We start from the raw sequence: 16,892 nt of genomic DNA on the forward strand, positions 1-16,892 counted from the left end.
AAAGTAAAATGGTTTTGTGTGTGCATGAAAGAGGGAGAGAGAACAATATAGTGTTTTAGTCATTTTTGAAGATAGCCTGTCAAATTTTGATAACGCAAACATGTGAGTATCTTAGATTAATCATAATTGCAGAATTAGAATCACTGGTAATGTATTTATTTTGCAACTTTAGTAAAAATGCATATAATGTCTGTATAAAAATATTTCACACTTTTGCTAATAGGACTTTTGAGATTACAATGATCTTAAACTCGAATCCAGTCTTGGGATTTACATACTGAAGCCCAGAGAGGCTTAGTGACTCAACTCATGTCACAAGCTAACATTCCATAATTATTTTGAGAGCAGTGCAAAATCCTCCTTAGTACAGAGGAGAAACAATATTTTCTTAAGTCTAGCAGAGTAGGCAGGTGTTCTGTTTTGTTTCTTTATGATACTAGTCAAATACAATGTCCAGATGTTTTGTTCTCACTTTAGTTTGTTCTAACTTCCCAGTTTTTAAATTAGAAATGTCTTATGTCTTCAGTTAGGACAGAGGTCTCTTTCTTTAAAGTTCCACCTTTTTCTTTGGAGACCAGTGCATTTTCTGAAACAGGAATGTCTGACTCAGGAACCTAGATTGTGATTTCTAGGTTACAGAATAGTTTTACCTGCATTGCACTGAGTTCCTAAAGCAGGGGTCCTCAAACTTTTTAAACAGGGGTCCAGGTCACTGTCCCTCAGACCGTTGGAGGGCCGGACTATAGTTTAAAAAAAAAACTAGTCGGCTGCTAAGCAACAGGCAGCGGCGGCAAAAACACCCGGCAGGCCAGATAAATGTTTTCGGTGGGCCGCATGTGGCCCGCGGGCCGTAGTTTGAGGACCCCTGTCCTAAAGTGAGCCTGTAAAATAGATAGGATTGTTACTGTGTCTTGCAGAGGAGAGACCTTATTGCTTTCAGAAATAAGCAGGAGCTTGAACCCGGCCTCTGTTCTCCCCTCTGCCCGACACCTGCTCTGAGGGCTGAGCAGTCTGCACTCTCCTAACCTGTGTGGACTCAGGCTGACCACGGAGAGGTCAGCTCCACACAGACTGCCCCGCTGCAGATAAAGGGATCCAGGCAGAGAGGCCCCGAGTGTGGCTGGGCATCAGGCTTCCCTGCACTCACTGGCAGCTTTTTCACTTCATCGAAACCTGGCAGCTTTTGACATTACAGTGATCTTAATCTCAAATCCCAACCAGATAGGCAATTTCACTTCTAAATCCTTTAGGTGATGGCTTAATTCTATTGTTGCTTTAAGAAGATAGTTATCATTGATTCATTCAGCATTTTTTTTTTAATTGTTAGCTTCTGCTAGATACTGGGATACAAAGAAGAATAAATAAGGTTCCTGCCCTCAGAATGCTCACATTGCAGTTTTGTTTTTAAAAAAAAAGGACATACAGACACATAATTTAGGTGATAACTGCTGTAATATAAGATGTTAATTGTCTTCTCAATTAATATAATGCATAATGACTATCTATGGTAATTAACAGCTTATTCCAGTTCAGTTTCACAATTATTCCAGTTTACTGAGAATTTTCAAGGATATTAGTCAGTTTCTTATATTACATTATGCAGTATTATTAACTTCCAAATGATATTACAGAATTATTCTAAATTATTAATGAGAAAAAAATTACTCCATTCCATGATACTCTAGGTGAAACTGAGGCTACACTGGGAAATTTTTCAAAGTCAGGCAAACTTTAATTGATTTTGGATTTGATTCAAACATATTGTAGAGTTTTTTATTTCTAGATTCAAATCTGAAATGAATGTGGATTTGGCAAGCACACTTTACTTAGCCTGTTTTTGAAGTTCTGAAGAACTTGACTATCTCATGAAGCGTCTCCCTTAGTAAATGTAATAGTGATAAAGTCTCTCCCACTGTGGTATCTGTAGTGTGGATGGGCATGTGGTTCTGTTTATTGTACTTAGTTGGCCTTTTTACATAGTTAATTTTTTTTTTTTTAGGTTATATTAACTGGGAATTAGAGGTTTGGGACCAAAAACTAAATAGGGTTTTTATAAGATTAACAATATTATGTACTAGTTGAACCTATTTGACTGAGTTTCATGCAGTTGTTACAAAAAAAATTATTTCATAACTTACAAATGTTTGCATCACTTAAAACACCAGGGACATTTAGGTACCTGCAAACTAGTTATTTAACTTATTGGCCTTAATTGTATTTTTATTTTCTTATTAGGAAAGTAATAAACATTTTTGTACACTACATTTACATTTCTAATTTTACCAACTATATATTTCACCTTTATATTTTTACATAATAGAAATGGTTTATTTGGGGACTTTTATTTTCACTAGAGCCAATTTTTTAATTCAAGCAATTGTCCTCCAAGGATAAGACATTAATTGGACCTACCAAAGTACATTATAATTAGAGCTTAATTAGCAACTGAACATTGAGAATTTCTGATCTGATTCAGTTTTTGTTTGAATTTGACTTAACTCCTGTGCTTTGAAGGCACAATTTTTAATAAGTGATGCATATTTTTCTAAGACAGAATCAATGTTTGCATATCCTACGTCTGTTAGTATTTCACATATATGTTATAACATTGCTAAATATGACTTCAACGAGAACAGTTTTGTATAACTACACTTTTTTTGGTAGATCACCTGTTACGTACTGCCAGTCAGCATTCTGATAGCAGTGGTTTTGCTGAAGACTCAACAGACGGTGTCTCCCTTAATCATCTTCAGGTAAAATTTTCTATGTAGTAGGCACTATGATTAACTTCATATTTAGGTGATTTTTAAAGTAGCTATGTATTTCAAGATTCAATCTGTGGTATCTTTATTTTTCAAATGACAATAAGAATAAAACATTTTCTGGGATGCAGATGTAATCTAAGTGTTTGGCTACAGCTTTTAGGTTTCACTAATTCTTCATCTCTCTCTGACAAATATTTAACAACAGCAAAAAAAAAAAATATTTCTTTTTGGACCACCATTAAATAGGTTATTTTAATCATTATCCTAGTTTGTTATTTTTCTTATTTTTTACCATCATTGTGTTTTAGTATTTTCCAATAAGCATTTATTTAATAACCAACATTAAGTGTGGACCCATAGCTTGCTGATTATTATATGACTTTTATGTGAGAGTATGTTAGATAACCCAAGAGTTAAACACATTTTTATTCTCAAGAAACATATATAGTCTATGTGTGCAGTACACAGAATTTATGTGAAAAGTGTTTAAAACACCTATACACAAATTTTAAATAAAGTTAGATTAATAGTAAAAGAGAACCCCCAAAAGAGCCTTTAGAAACAGCATTGGGGTAGAAATATAAGAGAAGTGTCTATGGTAACTCCGAAAGAATAATTCAGTGGGCAGAAAAATTGGGAGATGGAGGAGAAACTTTTCAAAGGAAAGCTATGGCCATCAGAGTGCAAAGGTGAGAATTTGGTTGTTTGGAAATTGAGTAGTTGAGTGAGCAATTCTGATTCAGTAAATGAGGCAAAAGTGCGATTGGAGAGTAAATCAATGATAAGGAAGAGAAGATATGAATGTTAACTGTCCTTTCAAATTACGATGATAGCTTGAAGGTGATAGATCTTTTTGTCTTTTTCATATGGCAGTGGCTTAGGGAAGTTTTTAGGGAAGGGCCTGTGAGAAGAGAGTTGGATGCAGAAAAATATGGGATGAAACTTTGGGGAAGTACCCTCGTCCCGGAGAGGATGTGATTAGAAGGACAGGTTGGAAGGTTTAGTTTTGAAAAAAGAGACACAGTTTCCTTTCAAAACGGAGAGGAGGGAGTGATGGCAAGAGGTATGGGGAAGTCTGTAGGTATTGGGGAAGAAAGTTAAGCAATTTTTGTCCATTTTCTCTGAGTCGGTGTCATGTGCTGGAAGAAAATGAGATGGGTGTTGAAAAAGGAATTTAAGGGTATTGTAAAGGTCTGGAATAATCCTGGTGAGAAATTGGAGGGATTGCTGACTAGGGTGCTATAAGCAGTTTTAAACAGCACCCAGGTCACAGCAGAGGTGGGAGACCCCCACATATAGACGCATCATGTCTCTGGCATTTCGGGAATGATACTTATTTGAATTTTTCATCCTTCCACCCGTTTTCCTCTCACAGGTTCACGAATCGTTGCAAGCCATGGGGAGTAGTGCTGATAGTTGTGACAGCGAGACAACAGTCACTTCATTTGGTGAAAACCTTGCCACGCCAACAGCACGCGACCAGCCTTATTTTAATGAGCCTGAGGAGGAGTCTCTCATGCCTCTTCCCAAGGGAAGCGGGACAGCAGCAGCAGTTGCTGACAAAAGGTCAGATAGGAAGGATTCCCCCCAGTGCGAGACAGTTGAGAATACAGATAAGGAGTCCATCTGTAGCGCAGGGGATCACGTTACTGAAGTTACTGAAATGAAAGAGGATTCGTCTCCAGCACAGCCAGAGGAACTGCTGAGGGAGGAAAGTGCTGAAAGTGACGTGGATAAAAGCATTGAATGTGAATTTGTGCAGTATACCACACACCATATCCTTAAATCATTGGCTTCTATTGAAGCTAAAGGCAGTGAGAAGGGCTCTGAAACGAAAACTGGGCTTCCCTCTTCTGTGGACAGAGTTAATACAGCTTTGCAAAGAGCTCAAATGAAGATCTGTGGTCTGTCTAATCAAAGAGCAGGGCGTAGCTTGATAAAATCAAAAGACCTGTTAAAACAGAGGTACTTACTTGCCAAAGCTGGCTACCCTCTTAGAAGGTCTCAGTCTTTACCAACGACCTTACTGAGCCCTGTCAGGGTTGTGTCCTCTGTCAATGTTCGATTGTCCCCAGGAAAAGAGACCAGATGCAGTCCACCCTCCTTCACCTACAAGTACACACCTGAAGAGGAACAGAAATTAGAAAACGAGGCGGTTGAGCATGATGGTCAGTCTGTAGTCAAATCCACTATTTTCATCTCTTCGTCCTCTGGGAAGAAAGATTCAGAAGCCTCTCCGAGGGAGGCGAGCCAGTCGGAGGAGTGTCATCATCAAAGGACTCCCACCTGTTCCCTCTATGCTCCAGCACCTATATCTCAGTCCACCTGCTCCCTTCACTCCCTTCACTCCGAGTGGCAGGAACGGCCCCTCTGTGAGCACATGAGGACTCTGAGCACTCGCAGTGTCCCCAACATATCCGGCGCCACCTGCAGTGCCTTCACGCCCTCTCTCGGGTGTTCTTACTCACATAGACACGCTGCCTACCCTTACCGATCGGGCTCTGTGAACCCTCCTTCTGCCATCGAAATGCAGTTGCGAAGAGTATTGCATGATATTAGAAACTCACTGCAGAATCTTTCACAGGTATGAGAAAAAGTGTATCTTAACTTATTTATTTTATTGATCTGAGCACCTCTTAATTCACTGAGAGGCTAAGACGCATTAGGCATGAACCTCCTCATCTTCATTGTCTTCCATGCCTATACTTATCTATACCTGCCTTCCTCCTATACTCCTTCCTCCTGTCTCAGAAACAGCTCTAACGCTGACCAAGGTTAATTTCTCTGCTCATAATCTCCCTTCTAAAGAGATTTTGTCCATTAGTGTCCTTACTTCTTTAGCCTCTGCTCCATTGTTTTTGTCTTAGTCAGGTTGTCCCTGTTATTTAAAAAATCTTCCCTCTCAAGTACTCTCTCTCCTTCTCTCTGCCAGTGGACAGTGTTCACCACCTCTTCTTTCTAAGTGTGCGTGCCCTTGGCCTGAGTGTCGCCGTGTGCTCTGGTTCTGCTCGTAGCTCTCTGACTAAGCTTTCCCCTTCACCCACTGACTCCTGAGGCTGGTCTCCTGGCGCAGCGTTAGTCTGCTTCCACTGGGTTCAAAGACCGAAACTACCCCAGAAAAGGAAAAAAAATCAGGTAAACTGAATTTGAATTAAAATGGTCTGATGTGTTTTGTCACTTAAAGAACTGTTAGTGGGCTGGAAATAATTCCCCCTAAAAAGCTCTGAAAATAAGTAAATTGTCCTCAGGTTTGCCTTTCATATTTCACATTTCCTTTCTGTATCTCTTTCTGAACTATTTACATTCAGACAGTTAAGGAAATGAAGAAAGCGACTGTAATGCAAGGATCAGAGAGTTCAGTAAGGCGTCAAGTGGCCTAGGATGTGCATAGTAGATCTCTACCATGGTGACTGTAGACAGGAAGCCACTTTGAAAGTAAAAACTGAAGTTGTGACTTTTCAAGTTATGTAGTAATGTACCGTCTCCAGTGATTTTCAGTCTAACCAGAATGTGGGTGTTTGTCTTCCTGTGTACAAAATGTAGTTCTGTCTGTGAGTGAGACATTTAACCTTTCAACTGTAATTGCGTGAAACTGGGGATTCCCAGGGCCCTGTCTCCCTGCGACTTTCTTTCTAGGCCAGCTTGTTCTACCCTCAGTGTGGTCTCCTCCTCTCAGATGTCCCTTCAGTAACTCAATTAATTTCCACTCCCACCTCAGGAGACAGATGCTCTTCATGACTTGGACTCTGCCTGTATCTCCAGACTTATTCCTTATATGTGAGCTCCAGTTGTTATTGGACTGCATGCAGGCCCCTAAATAGTTGTGTCAGGTGTCAGCACTGTTGAGGTTGTGTACGCCCCTAACCTGGATTTTTGTATGTTTCTAACATAACACTCCCCTCCACCCCAGTAGTATAATTTTTTTAAGTTCTCTTTTCTTTCTTACACTGTGAGAACGAACACTAAAAGGCTAGGGATGCCTTTTATTTTTTTTCTTCGCTGCCTAAAATAGTGACGTATAGCAGATGCTCAGACGGCTAAGAATGAGTGATGATGGATTGCTACTCTCTCCATTCAAATCAATAGTTCTGTTATTTCAGAATTCACTTGCTATTGCTTCTATGAGTTTTGTTTTTCTACTTTCTTAAGGCAAGAGGGAAGTCCTGTAAGACATAGATGAACTATATGTGTTCCTTTGCTTCAGCCTCGTTCCAAATAGACTGACTTATCCCTGGAACAGATGGGAGGAGTAGGTAGAATGAGGGACTGATTGATTTGGCTCTTGCTCACAATATGAAGTTTTGTTTTTATTATTTTTGCCTCAAAGAGAAAGACATGAAGGCCTCACACTCATACTTTTAATACTTCAAATAAATTGGGAATAGTCACTCTGACATCGATTTGTAACCATCCTTTCACTTTTTTTGAAGTACCCTATGATGAGAGGACCTGACCTTGCTGCTGCTCCATACAGTCCTCAGAAATCATCTGTGCTACCTCTTTATGAAGTAAGTTCTTACTGAAATCACTGTGTACAAAATGACTTCTGTGATTTAGAAGTATAATTTTGTTTTGTTGTATTTTAGAATACTTTTCAGGAGCTCCAAGTAATGAGGCGGAGCCTGAATTTGTTTAGAACGCAAATGATGGACTTAGAATTGGCGATGCTGCGTCAGCAAACCATGGTTTATCATCATATGACTGAGGAGGAAAGGTAAAAGTTCATTTTGTCTTAATGTGACTCAAAATGTTTTCTATTCTAAAAAGCATTGCCAACTTTTCTCTTTAAAGCTAGGTTTTATTTCTACTGCTGTGCACCCTTTACCTATTTTGTGAACCAGTGTAGATAAAATTCCTAAGTACACTTCCCTGCTTTCAATGCGTTAAGGAAGGTAGTGGCTGTCATGTTTTCAGTGTTTGGGATATTTGTGAGAAAGGCTAAAGAGAGAAAGAACAGTTGTTCTGGTGGTCACACCTGTTGGCATTTGCTGTTGCACCAGTTTCTAGAACTTGGAATTTCACTGCCTTCTGATAGCTGGTGAGAGAATGGTGACTGAATCCCCAGACTGCTTTATTCAAACGTTGTGCCTGTCCCCCTACCATTAGGTATGAAGTTGATCAGCTCCAGAGTTTGCGAAATTCAGTCCGAATGGAACTTGAAGACCTGGAGCTACAGCTGGAGGAGCGTCTGCTGGGCCTGGAGGAGCAGCTGCGCGCCAGGCACATTTCCTCTCCCTTCCGCTCCTCGGCACTGGTGGTGGGTACCCGGGCATTGTCAGTAGCTCTAGTAAGGATTTGCTTATAGTGTTCCACATAATTTCAGAGAAATGCCTTAACTTAAAAACACTTATTTTAATGGCATTAGAAGCATGGAGTACGTTTAAGGAGTCTTCCCCAAATTAGTTGAATGTACACATTGTGATTACTTTCTTAAATAGTATATTTAGAAATACACTGAAAAATTTTAATCATAATTTTTAATAATAGAAAATAAGCAGCAATACAAAAGTTTAGGGGTTTTAAAGGAAAGTGATAGTGGGTTAATCTCTGACATTTAGCTTTTAGTTACTGCATGCGATTGTAAAGAACACAAATATATATTTCACTCAGTTTTTTTGCCCTTTCTTGCCTTGGAATATATAAGTACTTTCTTTAAGCTTTTCCTTTATTCTGGATCCTTTTCTATTCTTTATGTTTTTTTAAGGAATCACATGAGGTCTTTGTAAAGGCAAAAAACGTATATCAAAGAGAATGAAAAGAAACACTTTATATTTATAAAAGTACCACTCTTTATACTTCTCATGTTCCTTTTTATCAAATTTGAATTTCAAAAGTTGTAGTCTTATTTTTGCTGATACCTTTGCAGTTGTAGAATATATTGCTTTGAAATGCTGAAATAGTGGACTTTTCTCTTCCACCGGAACAACATATTTGATTTCTTATAACTGAGTGGATGATTACCACACACTCATATGCATATGTGCACATATGGTAAAAATCAATAGAATAGGAATGTGTGTGCGCACATATAAACGAATAGCATAGAATAAGAATATTCTATATCAATGATATCATTTTCTATAAAAGGTTTTGATTTATTATTCTGAGAAATGTGTGTTGGTGACAGTAGTGTGATGTATGCACCTTCAATTGCAGTAGCACATTTTATAGGTTCCCATGACAGTTGAGGGTGACATAGGAATGCATTAGAGTAATAATTAGCTAATTTATTTTATTATAAAACAGTTGCAGTTTGAAAAAATATGTAAATGTATATATATATATAATTGTTTTTACTTTTTCAGGGAATGTGTGGCAGTAGAAGCGCTGATAACTTGTCATGCCCTTCTCCATTGAATGTAATGGAACCAGTAAGCCTCTCTCCTTTAAATCATGGGGGAAGGGAACGATAGAACATTTCATAAACACACAACTTCCCTAGTGTAGATGAAATACTTTTTAAACACAGAATTTGATGAGTTATTTAAATTGATTAGAAGTGAGTTTGGGACTTCTGAAAGTCCCTTGCTACCTTAGGCCACTAGGAAGCCATTTAATTGCATAATTGATTTATCTTTATGGCCTACAGGAGATAATGCATTATAAAAATATTTAATTTATACTCCAGGGTAAATGTTCTTTTACAGTCTGATTCCATGTCCTTTAGTTAATTGGATCTCTAAGAAGACTACTTTTTGAGCAAAAGTCTGATTTTTTAGCATACATTAAACAAATTAGTTTATTTGGGGGCAAAAGCATAAGAAGCGATTTTGTTTTTCACTAGTTACTCTTCCTTATAAGTAATTTGGACACAACCATGTGGTAACAAGTAAAATTTCATCCCACTAGTTATTCTAGTTACACATTTTATGGCTTGATCTCACTAAGAATTTAAATTTTCTTTGCTATTGTTGCAAATGAAATTAAGTAGTTACTAAATGAATGAGTTAGAATCATGCCTTACAAGTTAAGTGACTTTTGGCAATACAGCTAGGACTTTAATTTTTTTAACCAATGATCTTAATTTCAAGAGAGAAGAATTAATAATTTTTCTGATCTCCAGGTCACTGAACTGATGCGGGAACAGTCATACCTAAAGTCCGAATTGGGCCTGGGACTTGGAGAAATGAGATTTGACATTCCTCCTGGAGAAAGCTCAGAATCTGTTTTCTCCCAAGCAACATCAGAGTCATCTTCTGCATGTTCTAGTCCCTTTCATCCTAATAGAAGAACTGGACTACCTTCTGGTGACTCGGTGCGCAAACCCAAGGCCCATCGGGTACCAAGCAAGAAGGTATTCCGAGCATCAGTGGCCCTAACGCCAACTGCTCCTTCTAGAACAGGCTCTGTGCATTCGCCTCCAGAAGTGGAAAGTTCTGAGGAAGTTGGTGCAGCTGAAGAACCCTTAGAGGCTGTAGGACTTAAATCTGAAGTGGAAGAAGGGTATGGAAAAATCCCATTGATGCCAGCTGCTGAGGAAATGCATAAAAATGTAGAGCAAGATGAATTGCAGCAAGTCATACGGGAGGTGAGTAAAATCCATGCTTAATTTATTTGGTGATACATGTTGGAAGAGATTGTATTTAAACATTAATTATTTATAAGATATTCCTCTGATTCACTGTATTCAGTAATTTTCATAGAGCTTTTAAATTAACCTTCCCTTTGGTCCAGCTTATATCTATTGAAATATTTCTGTAATGTTTGTAATGGCATTTCTGTAAATCTCATTACTGCAGTGTGAAATAATTGCAATTCTGTATTCACTCTGGCAAAGAAGGTGCTTTTAGAGTTCGAAATAGATAAACATGCGGCATGCTCTTTAGATCTGTTTGTGCATTTGTGAAATGAGAGATTACAATTTAGGTCTCTTCCAGGATAATGTCAATTTACATGAGAAGTTGGTGGTGTGACTTTAATAAGTATAAATAATTTGGTCTGTTTGGTTTAGTGAGTGGAGAAATATGGAAATTATATGAGTTGCTCAAATATAGAAACACAGAATGAAAAGGTTTATCCTGAAGGATGATAGTGGTCAAACTGAAGCGTTTAACCATAGTTCTAGTAACCAAAAGGACCACAAAAAATTAGAAAAGTGAGTAGTCAGAGGTTGAAAGTTAATTAAGAAAATTAGCAAAAAAAACTGTTTTGGGCACTAGGATCAGGTAGTAAAGAATTGTATATATATTTTAAAAGGGAGCCCTAGCTAGTTTGGATTAGTGGTTAGAGCATCAGCCTGCAGACTAAAGGGTCCCAGGTTTGATTCCAGTCAAGGGCACATGCCTGGGTTGTGGGCTCAATCCCCAGTAGGGGGCTTGCAGGAGGCAGCCGTTCAATAATTCTCTCTCATCATTGATGTTTCTGTCTCTCTCTTCCTATACCTTCCCCTCTGAAATCAATAAAAATATATTTAAAAAACAACAACAAACAAAAAAAGGGAGATCAAGTTGTTTCCTAATATTTCAGTCATGTGTGAGACAAACTCACATTTTCAGAACAAGCATTATAGCAGGAGACACTGGATGTATGTAATTTATTTTCCTGACATGAGGTAACAAAGTTTGAAAGATCTTAATTCTATAAAGTTACTTGTCCTACAGATGTAGTTATTTTTGTAAGTTGGTTGTGGCCAACTAGCATTTATCAAGCTCTGTACGTGCAACTTTCTCAGTTAGGTATGATCAATTATCTATTCTTATTTATGTTTCATGTCAAAGATCAATTTTTGAGTGAAATTAAGTAATTATTTTTCTTCACACTATTATTTGTTAACTAAGGAAGTAAGTTTTAAGTTACTTTTTTTCCACCTTAGAAATGTGATATTTTTGTTCCCTTTAGCTTGCTTTGGTTTGAAAGTTTTCCTTTATATTACTAATTTGTTACAAATACTCCCTTATTGCACATTTGGGTCCTCATTTTAAAAGTCATTAATTGATGGCCTGCTGTGTGCTGTGTAATTTCTTAGGAGTAAGTGATTCCTAGGCGAGAGCATTCATCTTTGACTCAGAACATAGCATGTAGGAAGTTGGTGGTGTTCTCTTGGTTCTAGAGAACTACTTAAACATCTATAAGAACCTCCCATGAAATGTAGAAGATTTTATAATTTGAAGATATTTAAACTGACATGCAAGGCAAATGCTTCAAAACTATTCGGAATTTGTTGTTAAAACTGTTAATTAGACACTCCCTAAGTCAGAATTTGGAATGTTTGGAGGAAATTGGGCTTAACATTTATCCTTACTGTCTACAAAAGAAGAAAAGAAAACAAAAAGCAACTTACTAAACAAAATGTATAGATCAAACAGTGTGAAAGAGGAATATTGGTATATTTAAGAAAATAAACTGCCCTGGCCAGTGTGGCTCAACTGGTTGGGCGTCATCCCATGCACTGAAAGGTTGCTAGTTGGATTCCCGGTCAGGGCAGGTGCCCAGGTTTTGGGCCTGATGTCTGGTGGGTGTGTGCAGGAGGCAGCCATTCCCAACTAGGGGCTGTGCAGGAGGCAGCCAATCGATGTTACGCTCTCACACACCGATGTTTCTTTTTTCTCCCTCCCTCTCTCTCTAAATATCAATAAACTACTTTAAAAAGAAAAACTATTTTGAAGCACTTTAATTTCAAATCCATACACTTTTCACCTAAATTCACTTGGTACTGAATTCTAATTTTTTTTAAAGCTTATTGTTTTAGGTACCAAGAAAACTAAATTAGATTCTGTCTTCCAGTAAATTCTGGCCCCCCTACCCATTAACAAAGCCACTATTCAGGAAACAAGCCTGAAGCTTGTGTTGAACAGTTTTGCAGATGAGGATTAAGCATGTTTGGCAGACAACTTTCAGGGAAGTTTTCTTATTACACTCTTGGGTGCATGAAAACAATGATGTCTGTCAGGCCTTTGCTTCCATCATTTCACCGTATCTGAAGTTTTTAAAACAAGTGCTTTCATTACTTATAATGTGTTATTACAGTGGAATTCTTATTTTGAAGGACAGTATAGAAGGTCCTTTCAAACAAATGTTTAATATGCTCCTTCAGTAACTAAGCTTTTGTCAGATTAAAGGTACCCCTTATCTGTGCAGATTGTGCATGTTGTAGTGGGGGAAAGTGCACTCTCCTGGAATTTTCCCTGGTGGTCCATGATGTATGTAGTCAGTAGCCTGAAACTGTTTACTTGCTTTTCTTTTAAGTAAATAAATAAAAAGATTACTGAATAGAATGAGTGAACATGTGCCCATAGTAGCAAATACAACAGAATTAAACGTCAAAGCGTAAACATAGATTGCTTTGTGTTTAGAGAGTTGTCCTTGGTTTATTGAAGTTCCTAGGCTTGATTTATGCCTTTTACTATCTTCATTACAGTTCATCTGACATGCTTTAAACATGTATTTTGGTAAATGCCCAGCTTGCCTGTGTTCTTACTATAACTTCTGTTAGTGATCCCTTGAAATAATGGCTGCCATGAAGATCGCACTCAGAAGATGCATATTAAATGGATGTGTTGCCCCACACTTCAGACTGGCTGTCAGTCTGTTTATATTGCCAGTGAGCATTCCTTTCTTAATCTCCAGTAACCTATCTTCAGTCTGTCTCACTTTTTGGAAATTGTGCTCATAAAGGCAACTTGACCACTCATCCCAGCGTTTTCTCACTCCTAACCCTTCCAAACTCTCTGGAACATGGAGGATTTTAGAAATAATTTGTCTGTACATTAATTCCTTCAATAAATTGTTAAAGGCATTTTATTGTTTTTCAGGGCTAGTCTGTAGTCCTTTTTTGCTACTTTCTGTTTCCTTTTGTGTGTGATATGGTCTCTCACTGTTGTGCTCTTTCCCTGTCTCTCTCCCTCTGTCTCTCTCGCTCTGTTATTGACTCATTCAAACATTTATTGAGCACTTATTTTATGCCAGCTCCATTGATAAATGAGACCCAATCCTGCCCCCGAAGTAGCTCGTAATAAACACTTTCCACTTGACCTCACCCTTTCTATTCTAATTTCCTAATTTCCACTCCCAGCAGGAACTAGCTTGTCAGCCAGGCTCCCGTTGGCTTGCACCCTCTTATCCAGGATGCTCTTGCTACAATTTTCTATTCTGTCATCTGAGATCACCTTTCCATTTTCATGATCTGCTACATTAAAGTCCACCGTTCCCTGAGATGTATTTTATTTTCTCCTCTTCTAGCCCAAAGTGGTCTCTCATTTTTCAAAATTTGTTCTGTTCTTATGTCATTAATGAATTAATAAATTACTTTTCCCTGCAGTATTTTAGGAAATAATATTCATTTTTTGCCTATCTAGATAATGACAATGTCTATACTCCCCAGATAGCTGGCACACATTTTTGGTGCCTATCTAGATAATGACATCCTTGATGGTGGAGACTTTTAGGCTTTACTCCAGTAATGTCTATACTCCCCAGATAGCTGGCACACATTTTTGGTTTGTAAATAATGCTTCTTAACAAGTTTGTCTTTTGAATGTTGAAGAATGACAAGATTTAATAAAATTGCATTATTGCATTGAACAAGGGAACTGGAGAGATTATGCTGCTCATTGTCTCCTGTAAATACAGGTGTGCAGTGGTTTTGATTCAACACACATTGTGTTTGTGCTTGCATATTGTGGCTAAGAAATTCTGGTTTTCATAATATTTGTGTCTTAGATGTATTTGTTTAAAAAATGAGTTTGAAATGCTATGAACTTCAAAAACTTTTGGTGATGTTTAAAGTTTAGAATATTGGTAGAAGACAAAATGAGAAGCTCATATTTATTTAATATATTCCTATGAAGATGGTTGGTAGCTAAGGAGCATTTGTTTCTTTGTATACTTATGTGTAAATATATATATTGTACATGTACCAGATTTTAAAAAAATATATTTTTATTGATTTCAAAGGAAGGGAGAGGGAGAAAGATAGAACCATCAATGAAGGCGAATCATTGATCAGCTGCCTTCTGCACACCCCCTACTGGGGATTGAGCCCACAATCCAGGCATTTGCCCTTACCACCAACCACTCATGAGCCACACTGGCCGGGCTGTACCAGTTTTCATGACAGATTAATTCAGAGCTATTTTTGGAAAGACTTCAATTGGAATGAGTTCAGGATGTACTTAGAAACATTTTAGGAAATAGATCAGGCTGACAGGAAACTGTGGAAATGTAGAATTTTTAAAAGCTGGGTGAGAGAGTCTCCAGTGCTAATTTAGGAAGGCATTATCAGTTTATTTCAGGAAATACACATCTAAAGTCTTTACAGAGGGCTATTTGGGGTGATGCTATATCATAGGAGAGAAAAAGACACGGATAGGCATTTGCAGTGTTTAGGCATCTGGAGAAGAAAATCTTGATGGAATTGCCGTTGCCATAGTTTTATTTGCCCTTTCCACTAATAAAATGAGATGTATATCTTTTTTGAAGCTGAAGTTTTAGACAGGTGACAAACATACCATACAACTAAAGAAAAAATTATTTTTTTAGAGTTTATGGTCATTTATTTTCATGTTTTAAAGTAATCTGTGCTAAATGATCATTTCTTTCCACTTAAAACATGCGTGTCACATTTAGAACAACATATAACTTCTTTAGATACTCCGCTTTCAGACCATATACCTGTATATTGTTTTGCCACTAATGGACTTTCATAACAATGAGAACACTTGACCATCCTGCTGACTACGATACAAAGGTGGACATTAATCAGAAACATAAAAGTGAATCTAACATTTAGTCACTTCTTTCAGGTTATTTTGTGTTATGAAGCAAATTATTTAATAGAAGTTTTTAATCTATTAAGTAAAAATTTTTAATGTTCTCAACTTAAATGTGATATTTTATAATGTAGTTGTCAGAATTTTGGTCGACCAGAGCTAGAAGTCCGGTCTGAGTTGGAGGAGAGATGAACGTGATTGCCCTCTCCCTCCGTACCGCATCAAGTTTCACATGAATGTTGCCGCTTTCTTTATAGTTGGCGATTGCAGAAATGAAATGCTATTTATGTTTTTTTGAAAACAAGAAATGGATGACAGTTACATTGCCAAATTCTTATTTTCCTCTGTTTCTATTCTAGATAAAAGAGTCTATTGTTGGGGAAATCAGACGGGAAATTGTGAGTGGACTTCTGGCAGCAGTGTCTTCAAGTAAAGCATCAAATTCTAAGCAAGATAGTCATTAAATGGAATTAATAGGTAAATTTACTGATGTTCTCTGTTTAGGTAAATGTAAAGTAGTTTTTAATGCTTTGTTTTCTTAGTACAGAGGTCTGCTTCTCTAACAAAGTTTAAATTTTTAGAATGTATGTACTATATTATCTTACAATGTAAAAGCCACATACAGCCCCTTTTGAAATGTAGTCAAAATCTTATAATACTAACCTCCAAGGGATTGTTACACAGAGTGGGACAGAAGAAACTTTACAGCCCTAACTGGTTTGGCTCAGTGGATAGAGCGTCAGCCTGCAGACTGAAAGGTCCCAGGTTCGATTCCGGTCAAGGGCATGTACCTTGGTTACGGGCACATCCCCCGTAGGGGGTGTGCAGGAGGCAGCTGATCAATGTTTCTCTCTCATTGATGTTTCTAACTCTCTATCCCTCTCCCTTCTTCTCTGTAAAAAAATTAATAAAATATATTTTAAAAAAAGAAGTATCTTTACAATTGTTCATACAGAAAATAATACAAGATTTATCTCTGTGTTTACCATACTCACAACTGTAAATCTACTTTCGCCCCACCCTGTATTATGTCATTTTACTGAAATTTCATTATAGTAAACAAATTCTGGAATTGGGGAGATAAGGACCTTCAAACCTGAGTCTTATTTTAATTGCATTGGCTATAATGGTATTTCAGATGTATAACTTATGGACCACGATTTTGAGAATTAATCACAAATTCATAGTTATCTTTCTCAATTTTTGCCTTCTGAGAAATATTTCCCATAGTTCCATATCTAGTCATGTCATAATATGTAGAATTGTTTTATGTGTTTTAGGTATAAAAATGAAGAACTTTAATTTTGCCTCATAACTCTAGTCACATTTTATAAAATATATATTAATAGTAATACTCAAATGCCAAAGTCAGTAATACAATTTGGTAGAATAATGCCAGAACTAAAAATATTCATTCAGT

At 37.4% G+C, this 16,892-nt stretch overlaps 1 protein-coding gene across 3 annotated transcripts in view; it reads left to right on the forward strand.

The window, feature by feature from the left end:
- SSFA2 (sperm specific antigen 2) overlaps window positions 1-16,892 on the forward strand; it is a 37,370-nt gene that overhangs the window by 18,908 nt on the left and 1,570 nt on the right. For 2 of the 3 annotated variants that reach the window (XM_005857652.2, XM_014546502.1), the window contains exons 9-16: window positions 2,665-2,753; window positions 4,141-5,349; window positions 7,196-7,273; window positions 7,352-7,479; window positions 7,872-8,022; window positions 9,071-9,136; window positions 9,829-10,293; window positions 15,832-15,949. In XM_005857652.2, the coding sequence (XP_005857714.2) occupies window positions 2,665-2,753; window positions 4,141-5,349; window positions 7,196-7,273; window positions 7,352-7,479; window positions 7,872-8,022; window positions 9,071-9,136; window positions 9,829-10,293; window positions 15,832-15,936 (2,291 nt within the window). In that variant the 3' untranslated portion in view covers window positions 15,937-15,949. The remainder of the gene's footprint in view (window positions 1-2,664; window positions 2,754-4,140; window positions 5,350-7,195; window positions 7,274-7,351; window positions 7,480-7,871; window positions 8,023-9,070; window positions 9,137-9,828; window positions 10,294-15,831; window positions 15,950-16,892) is intronic. The other variant, XM_014546491.1, reaches the window with a different exon arrangement.

The sequence above is a fragment of the Myotis brandtii genome, unplaced genomic scaffold (genome assembly GCF_000412655.1).
Source record: "Myotis brandtii unplaced genomic scaffold, ASM41265v1 scaffold112, whole genome shotgun sequence".
NCBI classification, from domain to species: domain Eukaryota; kingdom Metazoa; phylum Chordata; class Mammalia; order Chiroptera; family Vespertilionidae; genus Myotis; species Myotis brandtii.